The following is a 14643-nucleotide window of genomic DNA, read 5'->3' on the forward strand; positions in this document are numbered from 1 at the left end:
GTGGTGTCTTGTCTTTTTAACCTCTGTCAGGTTGACTAAGTAAAAGAACACCTTTCCTTTCTCCAAACTTAAAATCTAGTAGGGGAAAACCTAACAGCTGATGGGGATTTTATGTTTAATCCATTTGCCCAAGTACTTTGGTGTGGTCCAGTGTTATCTAGCAATGGTAGAAATGTATTTTGCTGCAAGACGTAATTCCATTTCAGAAAAGACGCATGTGGTACCACTAAGTTCCACTCCTAACTCAGGTATCACCAAGCTGTGCTGGCTCTGCTTCCTCCTGGGTAAACCTCATCTCCAGCCCAGACCCCATTTGCTCCATCTGCTTCTGTTCTGGGCACCCTTCCCTGAGCATACGGCACCCTGTCTGCAGCATTGCCACCCTGCAGTGCCTTTCTCTGATTTTCTCTTAAGGTTCATCTCCAATGCCACACACCCCTTTCTCTGCCCCTTTCATTGAAACCAGTTGTTCCTCCACCTCTGTTCCCGTTGCACCTGTCACGCAGCTATGACAGCAAACGGGCCCGCTGCATTCTCGTTATTTACTCCCTGGCCGTGGAGTCAGGGCCGGGTGTGCTTATCCATAGTGCCCTGCAAGGTGAGCACTCCAGAAGCATTCGTTGAATAGAACTGAGGTTTTTGCACAGGCTGGCCTTATAAATGCCAGTTTGTTTCGGGGAAGACATTTTCTCAAGAGTTTTCTGATTTAAAGTTTATGTTGCCTTTTCCTGAGTATTCAGGGAAATACATATACTTATATAAATTTACTTATATACTTCTCTTCTTGGCTGCAACCTGCTTGGCAATAAAATGCCAAAAATTTTTTGCTTTTTAACATTTGGGGCATGGTAGAAGATTTGATTAGGGTCAAGAAACCTTTGGCCAAAGTGAAGTTTATAAACTGCCTTAAGATTTCATTCATTATGATATTCTTTATTAGGGACTAATTGAGAGATAGTATAAAATTGCTATTTATCTTGTAGTGGTGAAATAGCCAAGTATTAAGTACTGTGATATTTACTGAATTACTAGTTAGCCGAGAATCTGAGAGAAAATAAGATTAATATAGTAGTTGGTTTAGATCATGGACATATTCCTTTAGTTTCCTACTAGTTTGGACCTTGAGTGACAGTTACAGCAAAAAAGCTTCCCTTAAAACAAGTGTCCTTGAAGAACTAAAAAGAAAGAAAGTGTTAGATTGGCCTCACCATCCAGATTCTTTGTTTCTGAGACAGAATTATATATAGCCAAATTTTTTCAATTTCAAAAGCTGGTAGATGAAATCACAATGGATTCTTTTGACAATGTTTGAAAAGTTGTGTGTTTTTTTCTCATTTGACATGCAGCAAGGACATATGGGCGAAGGAGAGGTAACATTATTGTTTCTAACTTTCAAATGTATAGTTGTATTTGGAGAGGACCCAAGTTTGCTCAATTTCTAACCCTCATGGGGAAGGGGGACTGGGGGAATGAAACACAGGTTTGATTCATACGTACTTGACTCATTGTAGTTAACGTTATAGACGTTCTCATTTCAAGGAGTCACAATGGTAGGATTTGGATTTGAACCAAAATAATTTCCCTATATTATATTATAAACTCAATTTATCTATATCTAAAGATTTGTTTCCTTTTTTTTTCTTTCTGAAAGGAATTTTTTAGGAGAAAAAATTTAAGACTCTTTAAAAAGGAAAATACAGCCCAAATAATCTCAAAATACCTGATTATATTAGAGGTTCAATTATACTTGAATACCTTGTCTGCCTTTTTTTTTTTTTTTTTTTTACCAAGTCAGCATTAATATATTTGGTTTAAAATGAGATTAGCTAAATAAATGGCTAATCCAATAAATTTCAAACATTGAGGGAAAGCTCTAGAAATATAGAGAATTTTAAGGAATCATTCCCTAGAGGTGCCTGAATAGATCTTATTTTTTGCCGTCTGTATTAGTTTGCCATTTACAAGGAAATAAGTTAAAACAATTTTAAATAGCTCCGCTTCAAAATGTAAGTGATTTTCGAAGATCATTCAGGAGATAGCCTCCAATTTTATAGTCATGTTTTCATCTTCATTATATAAGTCCTTTGAGCTGTGGTTTTACAGGATGAATTTGTGACAAATATACTGTTATTTGTGTTTAGTAGTGAAAGTTGGAAGGAAGAGAAGGTGGCAACCGAAGGACACTGGGGTGTTTCCGTGAGGGGAGAGCACTTAAGGTCACCTCTGCAGGTCCATCAGCGAGGCCCTCGTACGGGGGGACCTGCACTAACTGGCAGCCTGAGAAGCGCCGGTGCTGGAGAGAGCCTGCACTTATTTGTAACTGCATTGCTTATGATTTCAGAGTTTGAGTTTTGCTGTCAGGTCAATTGGAAAGAATACAGCTTATACTGGCATTTCTGGTCTTTTCTGCTTATATGTTCTAGATGGTAGGATTTTCAAACATTGAACTTAATGACTAGTTGTTAGAATTAGCACTGTAGCAGCTGATTATTACTCAGCTGAAAGAAAATATGTCTTCAGCATGCCTAAAAATCTTAAATTCTATTAGGCTAGACAGCGAAGTTAGATAACAGCATTTAATGGGTTTTGGTTGTTTCCCATTAATTAATGTAAACTAAGATGAGCGCTCACTTTAAAATGGACACGTTCATTTTAAGGACATTCTTAGAGATTATAATGCAGGCCATATTACTGGATGCTTTAAAAAGTTTTAGTGATCCAGCATCTGACAGTCAAATCTAATACTTATGTACGTGTCTAGGTTGCCAGTGGCCGTGGGGCCCTGCCAAGGCACCGCCGTGTGCTGCCAGCTGCTTTCAAAGGAGTGCTCTCTCCTCTGTACTTGCATTGACCTCGCTGAAGTTTCCGGATCCCAGTGGGATAGCTGAGCAGCCCTCTCTTTAACCATGTCCTTTCTCCCTGGCTCAGTGGGGACTTGAAGGTGATGGAAATTCAAGAGCATATCTCAGGGATCCTATTTGTTATTCAGCTAGAAAACTAAAAGTGCAGTTTTATTGAATCAGCTGCTTGCCTTGTTTGTTGTGCAAGATTACCCGCGGCCAGGAACATTTTCTGTTAGCTTTCTTTCCTGCTTTTTGTTCCAGGTCAGTCTTCACTGTTTCCAATGGAAGATGGATTCTTGGATGATGGCCGTGGGGATCAGCCTCTTCCTAGTGGCCTGGGCTCTCCTCACTGCTTCACGCACCAGAATGGAGAAAGAGTGGAGCGGTATTCCCGCAAGGTGTTCGTGGGCGGATTGCCCCCTGACATCGATGAAGGTATATTTGGAAAGAGCGCCAAGGCCTGGTGCCCAGACTATGGCACACAGTAGGAAGTGCATAGATAGAGGTTACTTTTAAGATAACAACAGTCTTACCTGGATCCAGGTATTCATCTTGACTGCTTTGGTCTCTTGCCATATCTTCCTGTCACATCCTGTAAGATTAGTTCACAGAAGGGAGGGGACAGGACTGGGGGGCCAGTGGAAGCAAGTGATTGGACCAAAGGAAATCATCTCAAGGATTCTGTTGTGGGCAGACCTAAGTGCTAACTGCATTTTTGCCTCAGCCAAATTCAGTTATGTATTTTCCAAAACGATGTAGACTCTCATGGTAGCTGGTACAGACCAACGTCTTTGACATATGCCAAGGTTGGTGAGGAAACGTGATGTTGGGGGATAACACACCAAGTTGGCAGACGCCACTTGACCAGGTGATCAAATTCACATGCCCAGCGAGAATAGGATGACACAGTATTATTATGGAGGGAACCCTGCTTGGAATGCACGGCATGAGTATGGTTGTGAGGAGACAGTACAGCCATGATGAGAGTCGTCCTGCGGAGTAAATAGCCAACACATTAAGACTGTCAAGCGTGCAAAAGACAGGAGAGAACGAGGAGCTGTTCCAGACTGAAGAAGACCGATGCCCTAGTGACATGGCATCGAAACACAGCTCGTGTTCTAGGGCAGAAAGGAAAAGAGATGCTGCTGGGGTAGTTTGAAACTTGGAGAAAGTCTGTGAATTGGGCATTGTAGCACACTGACTTCCCTGATCAGGGGGTTATGTAGCAGTACATAAGGCAGTGGCCTTGTTTTGAGCAGGTAACAGCAGTTGCCTTGTGGGTTATAGAACACCATGTCAGAAGAAGGTGACAGGTGGGTAGGCAGACTGGTAGGTAGAGTGACATGCAGAGGTACAGGTGGGAGGGGGAAGGGGAAAGAGGCAATGTGCACAGTATTAACAGTTGGGGCATCGAGACGAAGGACATGGAGTTCTTTTTACTGCTCTTATAAATAGGAGATTTGAAACTGTCTTTTCTAAACTACTTCCCAAAGTGACCACAAAAATATTGAAATCGACTCCTTTGCTTGTTGTTTTTTAGATGAGATCACAGCTAGTTTCCGTCGCTTCGGACCTTTAATTGTGGATTGGCCTCATAAGGCAGAGAGCAAATCCTACTTCCCTCCGAAAGGTAATTCTCAAGATGCATTGCACATGTATGTGTATGGTTTATGGCTTAATGTTTAGCATTTTTTAAATAAATGTTTACCTTCAATGTAAAATTTCCCATTGTTAAATTTCTTTTTTCCCAAAGTGCCTTTAAAATTTCAACTTAATATGTACTTTCAATTCCAACTTAATTTTACTCTAAAAAATGTTTCAAGAGATCAAACTGAACTTAATGTTGAGATCATCAGACTTTAGGTAGGAATATTAAGTTTTAATTTTTAAAAATTTTAACTCCTTTTTCCTTCCTTAGTTTTAGTTTCTGTTTGCTTTCTCTTGAAGAATTACAAGAAAAATTAGGAGAACATATAATCCTTTTTCCCTTTTCACCAGGCTATGCATTCCTGCTCTTTCAAGATGAAAGCTCGGTGCAGGCTCTCATTGATGCATGCATTGAAGAAGATGGAAAGCTCTACCTGTGTGTATCAAGTCCCACTATCAAAGACAAGCCAGTAAGTGCACTCTGGCATGAGAATAGCTTCTGGTTTCTGCCCCCATCTCTATTCCGTTTGAAAACCCCCCAGATATCTTGATGTTCCTGTTCATTGACACGTTTGTAAGGAGCTTGGAAGTGAAGTTTTGTCACTGTTGTCAGGCTCCTAACATTGACTTTCTGGATATTTGTGCATATTATTTTGACATTGAATTTTTGGTTAATTAAAATCTTTACTGTTAAAAGACTCACTTGATAAAGTAGCTGAGTTTTCTATGAATAATAGATTTAGCTTATAATAGGCAATTACATTTCCACCATTGTTCAGTTTACTCTTAAAAATGAAATGAACCTTTTTTTAAAGCTATTTTTAAACCTTTTCTAGTTTTACAGCTTTATTGCTTCGTAATGATGTGAATTATTTCTTTTAAAATAAAAATATAAAATACTCTGCAACAACTTTAAACTTTTTTTCCCCATAAATTGTCCGTGCTGAGAGTGAGACATTTGGGTTTGCATGCTCCCTAGGTACAGATTCGGCCCTGGAACCTCAGTGACAGTGACTTTGTGATGGATGGTTCCCAACCTCTCGACCCACGGAAAACTATATTTGTTGGTGGTGTTCCTCGACCTTTACGAGCAGGTAGATTAAACAAACAAACAAAGACCCTCTTTATCTTTTAGCATAAGACATACTTTACAAAAGTTTTTCAGAACGTCTCCGTAAGCATTTGAATTAATGTCTAACAGTGAGAGCTCTAGAATCAGAGTGTCTGGATTTGAATTCATGTGCTCTGCTCTCAACTAATAGTTGAGTGGTTTTGGACGGATTACTTAATTTCTCTAATTCTCAGTTTCCTCATCTGTCAGATGGTGTAATAAGTGTAGCTACTTTATATAGAGCTGTTCTGAGGGTTAAGTGAGATAACCAATGCGAAGTCCTTAGTACAGTTTCTTATAGTTCCCATGACCATCACTCTCAACATCATCTGAAAAATCACCACCACCCTTCCAGAATAGATGCTGGGTGGAGATGTTTACTGTTTGTTTCCACATCCTCGCTTGCTTGTCAGCTGTTTGCTGGGCTCTGAAACATAATGTGGTTCTCAGCAGCGTATTGTGTTGTTAGCGTAATACTCACAGAAGAAATTTCATCCCCAATCAACTCATTTGAGGTTTGATAGTGTAAGTAAGATAAAGAACAGAAAATGAACAAGAGTGAAGTTTCAGAATTGTAATGTATAATAGATGACACATTTATTATTTCAAGTTTTTATAAGAAAAATTGGCAAATAGCTAGACTATGGAGAAAGGTAACAAGATTTTGATGGAAATAAGCTAGAAGGACCTCCAAACAAATGATTATTTATATTTAGCCATACATTGTTAACCAGTAAATATATGGCAACAACATGGTATAGAGCAGACAGACCAGGGTGCCAAGCCCAGCACTACCACTCAGCCACCTGTGACCTGGACAGATTGGTCATCCTTTCTGCGCCTCAGTTTCCCCAGGAAATTATTACCTACTTCATGGGGTTGCTGTGAAGATTAAAAGAGAACATAAGTAACATACCCAGCAGAGCCCCGCCCTTAGTTAAAAGATAAATTGACAAGTGGTTGTATTAACATTTGATTTTAATAATTATTATAATGACCTGAGCTCTGAGTACAGATGAACTGCTTTGATGAAACCTTGGGGAGCCAGGTGAGGTTCCCTGATTTCAGATCCCCTCTCTGCCTCTTTCTGATTTAGTGGAACTTGCTATGATAATGGATCGGCTGTATGGAGGCGTGTGCTATGCTGGGATCGATACGGACCCTGAGCTGAAATACCCAAAAGGAGCCGGGCGAGTCGCATTCTCTAATCAACAGAGCTACATAGCTGCTATCAGTGCCCGCTTTGTTCAGCTGCAGCATGGAGAGATAGATAAACGGGTAAGTCCTAGACTGCATTCTGGAAAGTTCTAGGAATGGCCTTTTAAATATGTCTTTACCAAGATTGGAATGGGGGAATTTTATATGACAATAAACTGACAGCTGACAGTTACGCCTATAGGACCAATTAGGTGTATGCTCTGTAACACATCTGGGAATTTCCTAGGAATTTTTTCTGTCACCTCATTTTTTGAGTAGCCTAACCAGATCACTGTATCAGTTTTCTTGAGTCAATTTAATTTTTCCTAAGCTATCACCTACATCTGTTCTTTTATTCAGATAGTCAATCATTCAATATTTACCAAATCTTTTCTACTGTGTGATATCAAGTATACAAACATGAATGTCCTTGAGGTCTCCTGACCTTTTTTTTTCACCCCGGGACATGACTTCCTCAGCAAGCCCTATTTTTCAGTGGCACTAGGTAACAAATGATTGAATAAATATGCTTCTAGGTCTGCATGGCTTAGAAATACTTCATTATAACAGATTAAGTAGAAGTCACAACCTTTTCATCTGTGGCCTATCCTGCTGCCTAAAACTAGGTAGGAGCTGGTCGGCACCGTTCTTAGCACTTGAGATTCCTCTTTGTTGGGTTTATCTTCTGCATCAAAGGCTGGAGAGAACCTCAAAGATGGCTTCCCTCTGTTTTCTGATGCACTGTATTTGAAACTCTCCATTATGTATGTATCTCATTTCTTTGCACTCAGATTGATTTCTTATCTTTGTACTCCATGCATTCAATGAGTGTTTTCATGCCAAGGACAAGAAGTGCCTGTCCTCAGAGTTCACTGGCTGGCAGTAGAGCGGTCTGTGACTGCCTGCCAGTGGCCATCTGGTTGGTTCCTAGTTTGCGGTGAGACGGGAGTTTACACGGAGTGGGTCAGCCACATGAGGAAGCATAGTGTTGGGCTCAGCTCACGTTCTCGTAGGCAGCCCTTGCGGGTGTGGAGGAAGCAATGCGTCGACGTGCATTCACGTCGGCTCCTTGTTTCAGGGTAGACGGCACTGGCCGAGTATCCAGCGCTCCGAGGCTCTGCGCTCAGAAACGACTGATCGGACTGTGCTGTTCCCGAGTCAGTGCAGAAACTGTGAAGTCGGTAGCGGTTTACATGCACAGCTTACACTTCATTTCATGTATGTTCTGTGTCAGTGGAAGTGCAGGACTTAAGGTCCTAGTGGCCATTGTGCTGTACTGTGAACGGGTTAAGGAAAGGTATAGATTCCGTTGTGAGCACAGAGGAAGGTGCAGCGTTAGCCACGGTGGATGTTGACATGCCCCCTATGTTTCATTCACACTAAAAACTACGTTCATCTGAGTCAGCAGTCTCTGGCCTCACTGTGCATTCCACTCAGGTTTCAGGGTTGGAAGGTTGTTCATTAGAATTTCAGGCTTAATTTTCCCTCCTCTGCGACCCAGATCTTCCACCAGTGTCCTCGCCTCTCTGGAGAGTTCTGGAAGGGCCTTGGTGCCAGAAGCCTAATGGTGCTCCAGCTCTGTCTGCCCCTCTGTCTTCCACGTCACTCTCCCAGCTCATCTTTTTCAGGGCTCCTCATCAGAACCAGATGGCACAGTGCTAGTGACAGTCTGGTGTGAGGGGTTTCAACCCCGAGTCTCTCCAAGACTAAAAACAACCATTCTATTCTGGGGCGAATTAATAGCCAGGCTATTTTTAATACTTGAGAGGTTCCAATGACAGGTCGGCCTATTGAGCACTGGAACAGGCCCAGTTTCCTAAGTGCCCCTTTGGCTTTTAGACTCAAGCACACCCTTCTCACTGACAGGAAGAGCGCAGGGTTTGGGATTGTGGGCAATATGGCTGCAGCTCGTGTCCCAGAGTCGTGGCTTTGTGATTCTGACTGAAGATGTGTGCACTGTGACTGGAAACCACGGCCCAGGCTGATCATAGCTTGGAAGCTGCGCTGTGGAGTCAGGATCTGACTAGGGAGGTGCTATTTTGTGGAACAGGAAGCTCTTAGTTGGGGTTGTTTAAACTACAATTCCACACATAACGAACATCCAGCACTAATTAAAACGCTGGTTTGTGTCTGTGAAAACTCTCCCGTGGATTTACTTTCATAATGCTCACTGCCTTTACTTTATTTCTGGTGTAATCCTTTTTTCCTTTGAAAAGTGTTGATTTAATATGAGAAAAATGTAAAATGATGGGTATAAAAACCTGAGCAGCTTCTCAAAAGGTGGACTCTCTTAACTTCAGTAAGAGAATCCTTGACCCTTCCTCTGGGCGCCTGGCACAGGCGTTCAGCCAGGGACGGAACTGCGCACGGTGAGGAGCAGCTGGTCCAGGCGCTGGGATGTCAACTCCCTCCTTTTATTTTGGTTGCAGGTGGAAGTGAAGCCATACGTCTTGGATGATCAGCTGTGTGATGAATGTCAGGGGGCCCGTTGCGGGGGGAAGTTTGCTCCATTTTTCTGCGCTAATGTTACCTGTCTGCAGTATTACTGTGAATATTGCTGGGCTGCCATTCATTCTCGCGCTGGCAGGGAGTTCCATAAGCCCCTGGTGAAGGAGGGCGGCGACCGTCCCCGGCATATTTCATTCCGCTGGACCTAGAGGAGAGCGCAGGGCTCGCTTCCAGCCTCGGAGAAGTGCCCTCTTCTGTTAGCCCTGCCCCTCAGCCCTTCACGCCGGCATGCCCTTTTGTAGCCGCCCTAACTTACCAGTAGTATAATGAAAAGAATGGCCTATAATATAGGTGTTTTGTAGATTCTTGTGTCACTGGAAACAATGTGTATGACCTCCTTTTCCTGTCGCCGTCATGTTGCTGCGAAGTTTGATTCTCTTGCTGGAGCGCAAGAGGGTCCAAACTCCCTGCAACGCTTTCTTAGAGGAGAGAGAGATTAAGAGAGAAATGAAACAATAGAGTATTTTGGGTTTTTAATTAAATTATTGTTAATAATATAACATATAAGAATACTTTTATTAAAATAACCATGCAACAATAACACTATTAGTCTATCCTCACAGTTTGTCCCCCAGGGAAACGCTTCTGCCTCTTTCTTTTCCTTCGTCTCTGTTGCCTCTCTCCGTTTCCGTCCCCTTTTTGTGCTTTTAACAGCAGTGGAGGAAGTTAACAATTATTAACAGGAGGGAGCATGTTCAAGCAAACGCAAGTGCACAAGCAAGATTGAAGCAGCGCTGTCGCTCATTGTGAGGGTTTGGAGGCCGAGTGTGGTTTCAGTCTGCCTCAAGTTACTTCCACGTCAGAAACAAAACAGTCAAGTAGGCAGAGCTAGGTTTATTTTTTTTAAACAATTGTTAAAATGCAGAATGTAAAAATTGGGGAAATTGACTACTGAGGGGAGTGAACTTCTTTATTTTTAAACTTACTTGTCTGGTCACAGCCCCAGGAAACCTACCAAAGCTAGAGTTGACGACAACTGGTGGGAAAACCAGCATTTCCTCTCCGAAGAACAAATGCATACATTTATTTTTGATGCTCTATAGAAACTCTATATCCTAATTTACTAACGCTTATCAGGTGTCAGCCTGTGCTCTCCATTTTGACATTAAAATACAACCCACCCAGATCTGGAGATACCTCAAGGATTTCGTTTTGATTCTGTGTTATAGGACACTTGTAGCCAAAACTGGAAGACAAAATCAGTACACAAATTGGCTGCTGATTGGCTTACCTTTAGATTTCAAGTTACTCTGGGTATCCTGTAATTTAGTTGTAACATAGAAAAATGAAAAAAAAAAAAAGTTAAAAAAAAGTCGAGTAGTTGCAAAGTGTTCTGCACTGTCGAACTAAGTAACTGTGTAAATCTGTGCAAAGCTCCGTATGTTTATCTCCCTCTTCCTATACAATAAAATACCGTTACAGTTTCCGAACCGAGCATGGGACATAGTCAGTGTTTGGAGTGCCACCTTCATCGAGTAATGCATGCTTCCTCATAAATAAAATTCTAGCTTGGAAACGCGTTCTTATGTGTGGAACAGTATGCTTCAGGGGTGAATTTAAAATAGTCTCTTGAAGCCCTGCTCATGGAAGTAACTTTGATTTTAATTGACTTGATCTTATTAAATGCCCTATCCACCATTAAAAGGATTATTATCAGTGTGCAAAACATTAAAAAAAATCTAATGGCAATCTTGCTAGTTGTGCTACCTAACAGTACCATCTGGGATCCTTCAAAACCAAAGACTTGCCCCAGCACTCCGGTGGAGCCGCCTGGCTGACGCCCCCCACCCTGCCCATTCCCTAGGAAGAGCAGCCTTCCCCCCACAGGCTTTAATGGACCACATGCCCGTGGCGCTCCGGGCGGAGCCCAGGCCTCGCTGGCCAGCAGTCCGGGCCGAGCAGGAGCTGCTTTCGGGAAGCCCCGCGGTGCGGGCGGCCCTGCGGGGGCCGCTCCCGTGTAGCTGCCCAGGGACTTTTCTCCTTTCCTCCTGAGCTCCATAGTCCTGAGTGGAATGTTCCTTTGCCTCATTTTCTTTTCCACGCTTGTAGGTGGCTTGGGGTGCGCTGTTGTGCTGGTCCCACTCAGTAAACAGGTGTGATGAGCTAACCAGAAATAACACTGTTTGAGAACTAGCTTTGAATAATAATTTCTCCCTTTGTACATGACCTGCTGAATTTCGGTACAGTGTTTTTGTAGCTAACTTATTTTGTCATGCACATAATGTATATTTGTTATGCACTACTTTTGTATATCTTGTTTTTCCAACAGTGAACATTTTTAGGCACACTTTTCACTGACGGGATATCTCTTTATGCAATACCTCAATTTTTCATATTGCAAAGAGTAGCTTTTTGTACTTTTATTACTGAGAGATCTTCATATACTTCATTTTTTAATATAAATAATTTTAATAAATTTTATTTTCTTATATTCTGCTTTTTATACATTTCAGTGCTCTGCATACATTTTGGATTATGAATGTTGTGCACTGGCAATGCTATTTTAGAGTCTGCAGAAAAGAGAAAGCATGTTGCTTAAACATCCTTCCCCAGCACCAGCTACTGGTGGACCTAGACTTTAAGAGATAGTCTATGTAAAGTCACAAATTAATGAAAAAAATTCGCATGAAAATGACAGATAACACTGTAGTTCCTAAAAAAAAAAAATTAAATGCATAAGCATAGGGTAGAAATTTAAAATGACAAAATTGTCTACAGCTTCTTACTAAGTTTTTAAAATTATTCATAACGCAGACATTTTTTGGTGAATGTTTAGCCATTTTTAATATTAATAAATTGATGTTAAGTGTTTGATTCAGAGATGTCTGCTCTTTTAAATTATATATACAGAAACAACCAGCCTGCGTGGGCCAGGTGTGTAATGTTAGCATGCATGACTAATGTAAGAAATCGCTATTCTACTAATATTTACTTGTGATTGTGTGACAAGTGTGTTTACAGATTATTTGGTTACACTTCAATTTACAGGGCATCAACAATTATTATCTATTACTCTGAACTCTATCGATTACATGTCCTTCAGATTACATGGGATTGTAGTTGGGAGTTACCATGTAACTCAAAACATAATTAACATGTAATTAGTTTACAGATTTTAGGGTATCACTTCAATTTACCAAGCATGTAGTTCTAGCGCACTAGCATGGCACCAGCCATGTACTTACAATGTAGTTACAGAGTAATTACATGGTTATTTTTGCAATGTAAAATAAAGTGTTTCTGATTATTTTCTATGTAAAGGAGCCCTCTCCCTCCCCCCCTGGTCCCCACGCCTTGGTATAATATATACTTCTCCATACACAGACCTCTGCAGAATGCAAAATAAAACTTGCAGTGAACGAATTGAGCATTTTATGAGAGTGCTGTTGGAAAGACTTGATAATTCACCCCTTTTGTTTTGAAGAGTTGAATCTTCTGTTAGGTGATTTGAAACTTGAATGTGATGAATTGTGGCAAGTTAACTTCAAGTGATGTGCAATACTTATTTCAGACCTTTGAGGGATCTTTCAGTGTGATTCTTTGTTTTTAATTGCAGACATTTAAAAATGTCATTTTCTACTGTTAAGAGTAATCCTCTTTCTTGCTGGCGTTTCTAAAGAAAAGAATCAGAAATCAATCTTTCTACTAATGTACATTTGAGATTATTTTTAAAAATGGAATAAAAGAGGTTTTGGTCATTTGCTTTATTTTATTATCTTATTTTAAAGCTACTGTGATTGATAGCATTGTAAGAATTGGGACAATATTGTATTCAACTGTTTTATTTTTTATATTTTTAAAATTTAAAGTATAATTAGTTTTTATAATTTTCATCAGATTTTTGTTATATTTTTTGGAAGTGAAACTTTTAGCAAGTGGGTGTCTAGTTTTTACTAATCCCTAATGTTTTTTTCCCCAGTGTATTGCTCATATTACCAGAAGGAAAAGTTATTTAAGTATGTCAGTTAATTGTACTACTTGGCTGAATTTCCATATAGTTTTTACTGTGTATGGGGAGGTTGTAGTATTTATTATAGCATTTTAAATAAGGGTAATTCATTTTTTATTAAAGTCATTTTCACGTTAAGTTCCTATTTTTGTATGTTCTACTCTTAAGTTATATAACACAGTTCCTTTTTTAAAAGAGTTCATTTGTTGAAGTGCTAGTGGAAAATTAATGTTATTAAATAGTTTGCAAATGACTATTTATACCAGTATGCATATAATTTTTAAATATTTGTAATGTGAGATGTTGAATGAATAAAACTTTTAACTCAGCTTCCTTTTAATATACTTATTTATTTTCAACGTAAGTAGGTTATGCTGCCATGGTTGGGAAAATAACATTTTAAAAATATGAAGAATACATTCCTGGGCCACAACAGAACAAAGTGGTAAGAAAAGATCCCAGTCACATGGGCCTTAGTGGTGAGCACGCAGCCACGTGGGCCCGTGAATGTCAGTGGCGCCTCTGACCTGTGCGTCAGTTCCCATGGGGCCCCACACATGTCTTTGTATCTGGAGTCCGTAGTATGTTTCGAGGCCTAAGCCTGGAATCCATGCGTTCAGTCATCTGCTTGAGGCCAGTTGTCCAGTAAAAGTGAGGGACAGGTGTTTGTTTGACAGGGAAGGCCAGTGTCCGGGAGGTTCACTGTGGGTCTTTGTCAATGGGGAGTCTGGATTTCTGGCCACCCTACAGGAGGCCCTTGGCTAACAAGTCTCCTTTGACTTTCAGCTCCTCCCTAGATGCTAACTCACAGGATGTGGCCTCGGGGATTCTCATCTCTATGGCATGTGAGTTGGAAGGCTTACTTTGTTATAGTTCATTAATTGTGGACTGCTGAGTACTACAATGTGTCAGTATTGCTATTTTAAACTGCGTTTTCAAACTTTGAACTTGAGGATTTATTATAACAGAAAGCATCACATTGGAAATGTCCCATTTTGTCAAATCTAATTTCTGCTCTTTTCTACCTTGAATATAGTATTCTTAAGACTAGAAGGAGCAGTAGTTGTCCTGAGATAGATGGACTTAGCGGTCTTCTGCTTCTAAATTCTCTTTTCCGATATGCAGCTCTTCCAACTGTGGGCTTCCTGAGGGTTGATCCAGCAGCGCTTGGATCCCCGAGGTGGGCCAGGGCAGAAGCTTTGGCTGGCAGTAGCGAAATTTATGTTCAAAGTCCAGTGGAGGCCGCCGCGGAAGCTCTGGGGACACTGGGGATGTGGGTGGCATCTGTGGCATTAGGTCGCCAGGTGATAATATTCCAGGGCATCCTAAGATGACTTCAGCATGGACAGAGGTGGGGGTGGGGTGGGGGGACGTGGACGGCACGATAC

The 14643-nt window shown here is 41.0% G+C and overlaps 1 protein-coding gene across 2 annotated transcripts in view; it reads left to right on the top strand.

The window, feature by feature from the left end:
- CPEB4 (cytoplasmic polyadenylation element binding protein 4) overlaps positions 1-11138 on the top strand; it is a 51919-nt gene extending 40781 nt beyond the window's left edge. For both annotated transcript variants that reach the window (XM_016208784.2, XM_016208785.2), the window contains 6 exons: positions 3105-3278; positions 4384-4473; positions 4842-4960; positions 5470-5584; positions 6698-6879; positions 9228-11138. In XM_016208784.2, the coding sequence (XP_016064270.1) occupies positions 3105-3278; positions 4384-4473; positions 4842-4960; positions 5470-5584; positions 6698-6879; positions 9228-9455 (908 nt within the window). In that variant the 3' untranslated portion in view covers positions 9456-11138. The remainder of the gene's footprint in view (positions 1-3104; positions 3279-4383; positions 4474-4841; positions 4961-5469; positions 5585-6697; positions 6880-9227) is intronic.
- Positions 11139-14643: the final 3505 nt, after the last annotated feature.

This window comes from Miniopterus natalensis, chromosome 4 (genome assembly GCF_054644295.1).
Source record: "Miniopterus natalensis isolate mMinNat1 chromosome 4, mMinNat1.hap1, whole genome shotgun sequence".
In the NCBI taxonomy this organism is placed as follows: domain Eukaryota; kingdom Metazoa; phylum Chordata; class Mammalia; order Chiroptera; family Miniopteridae; genus Miniopterus; species Miniopterus natalensis.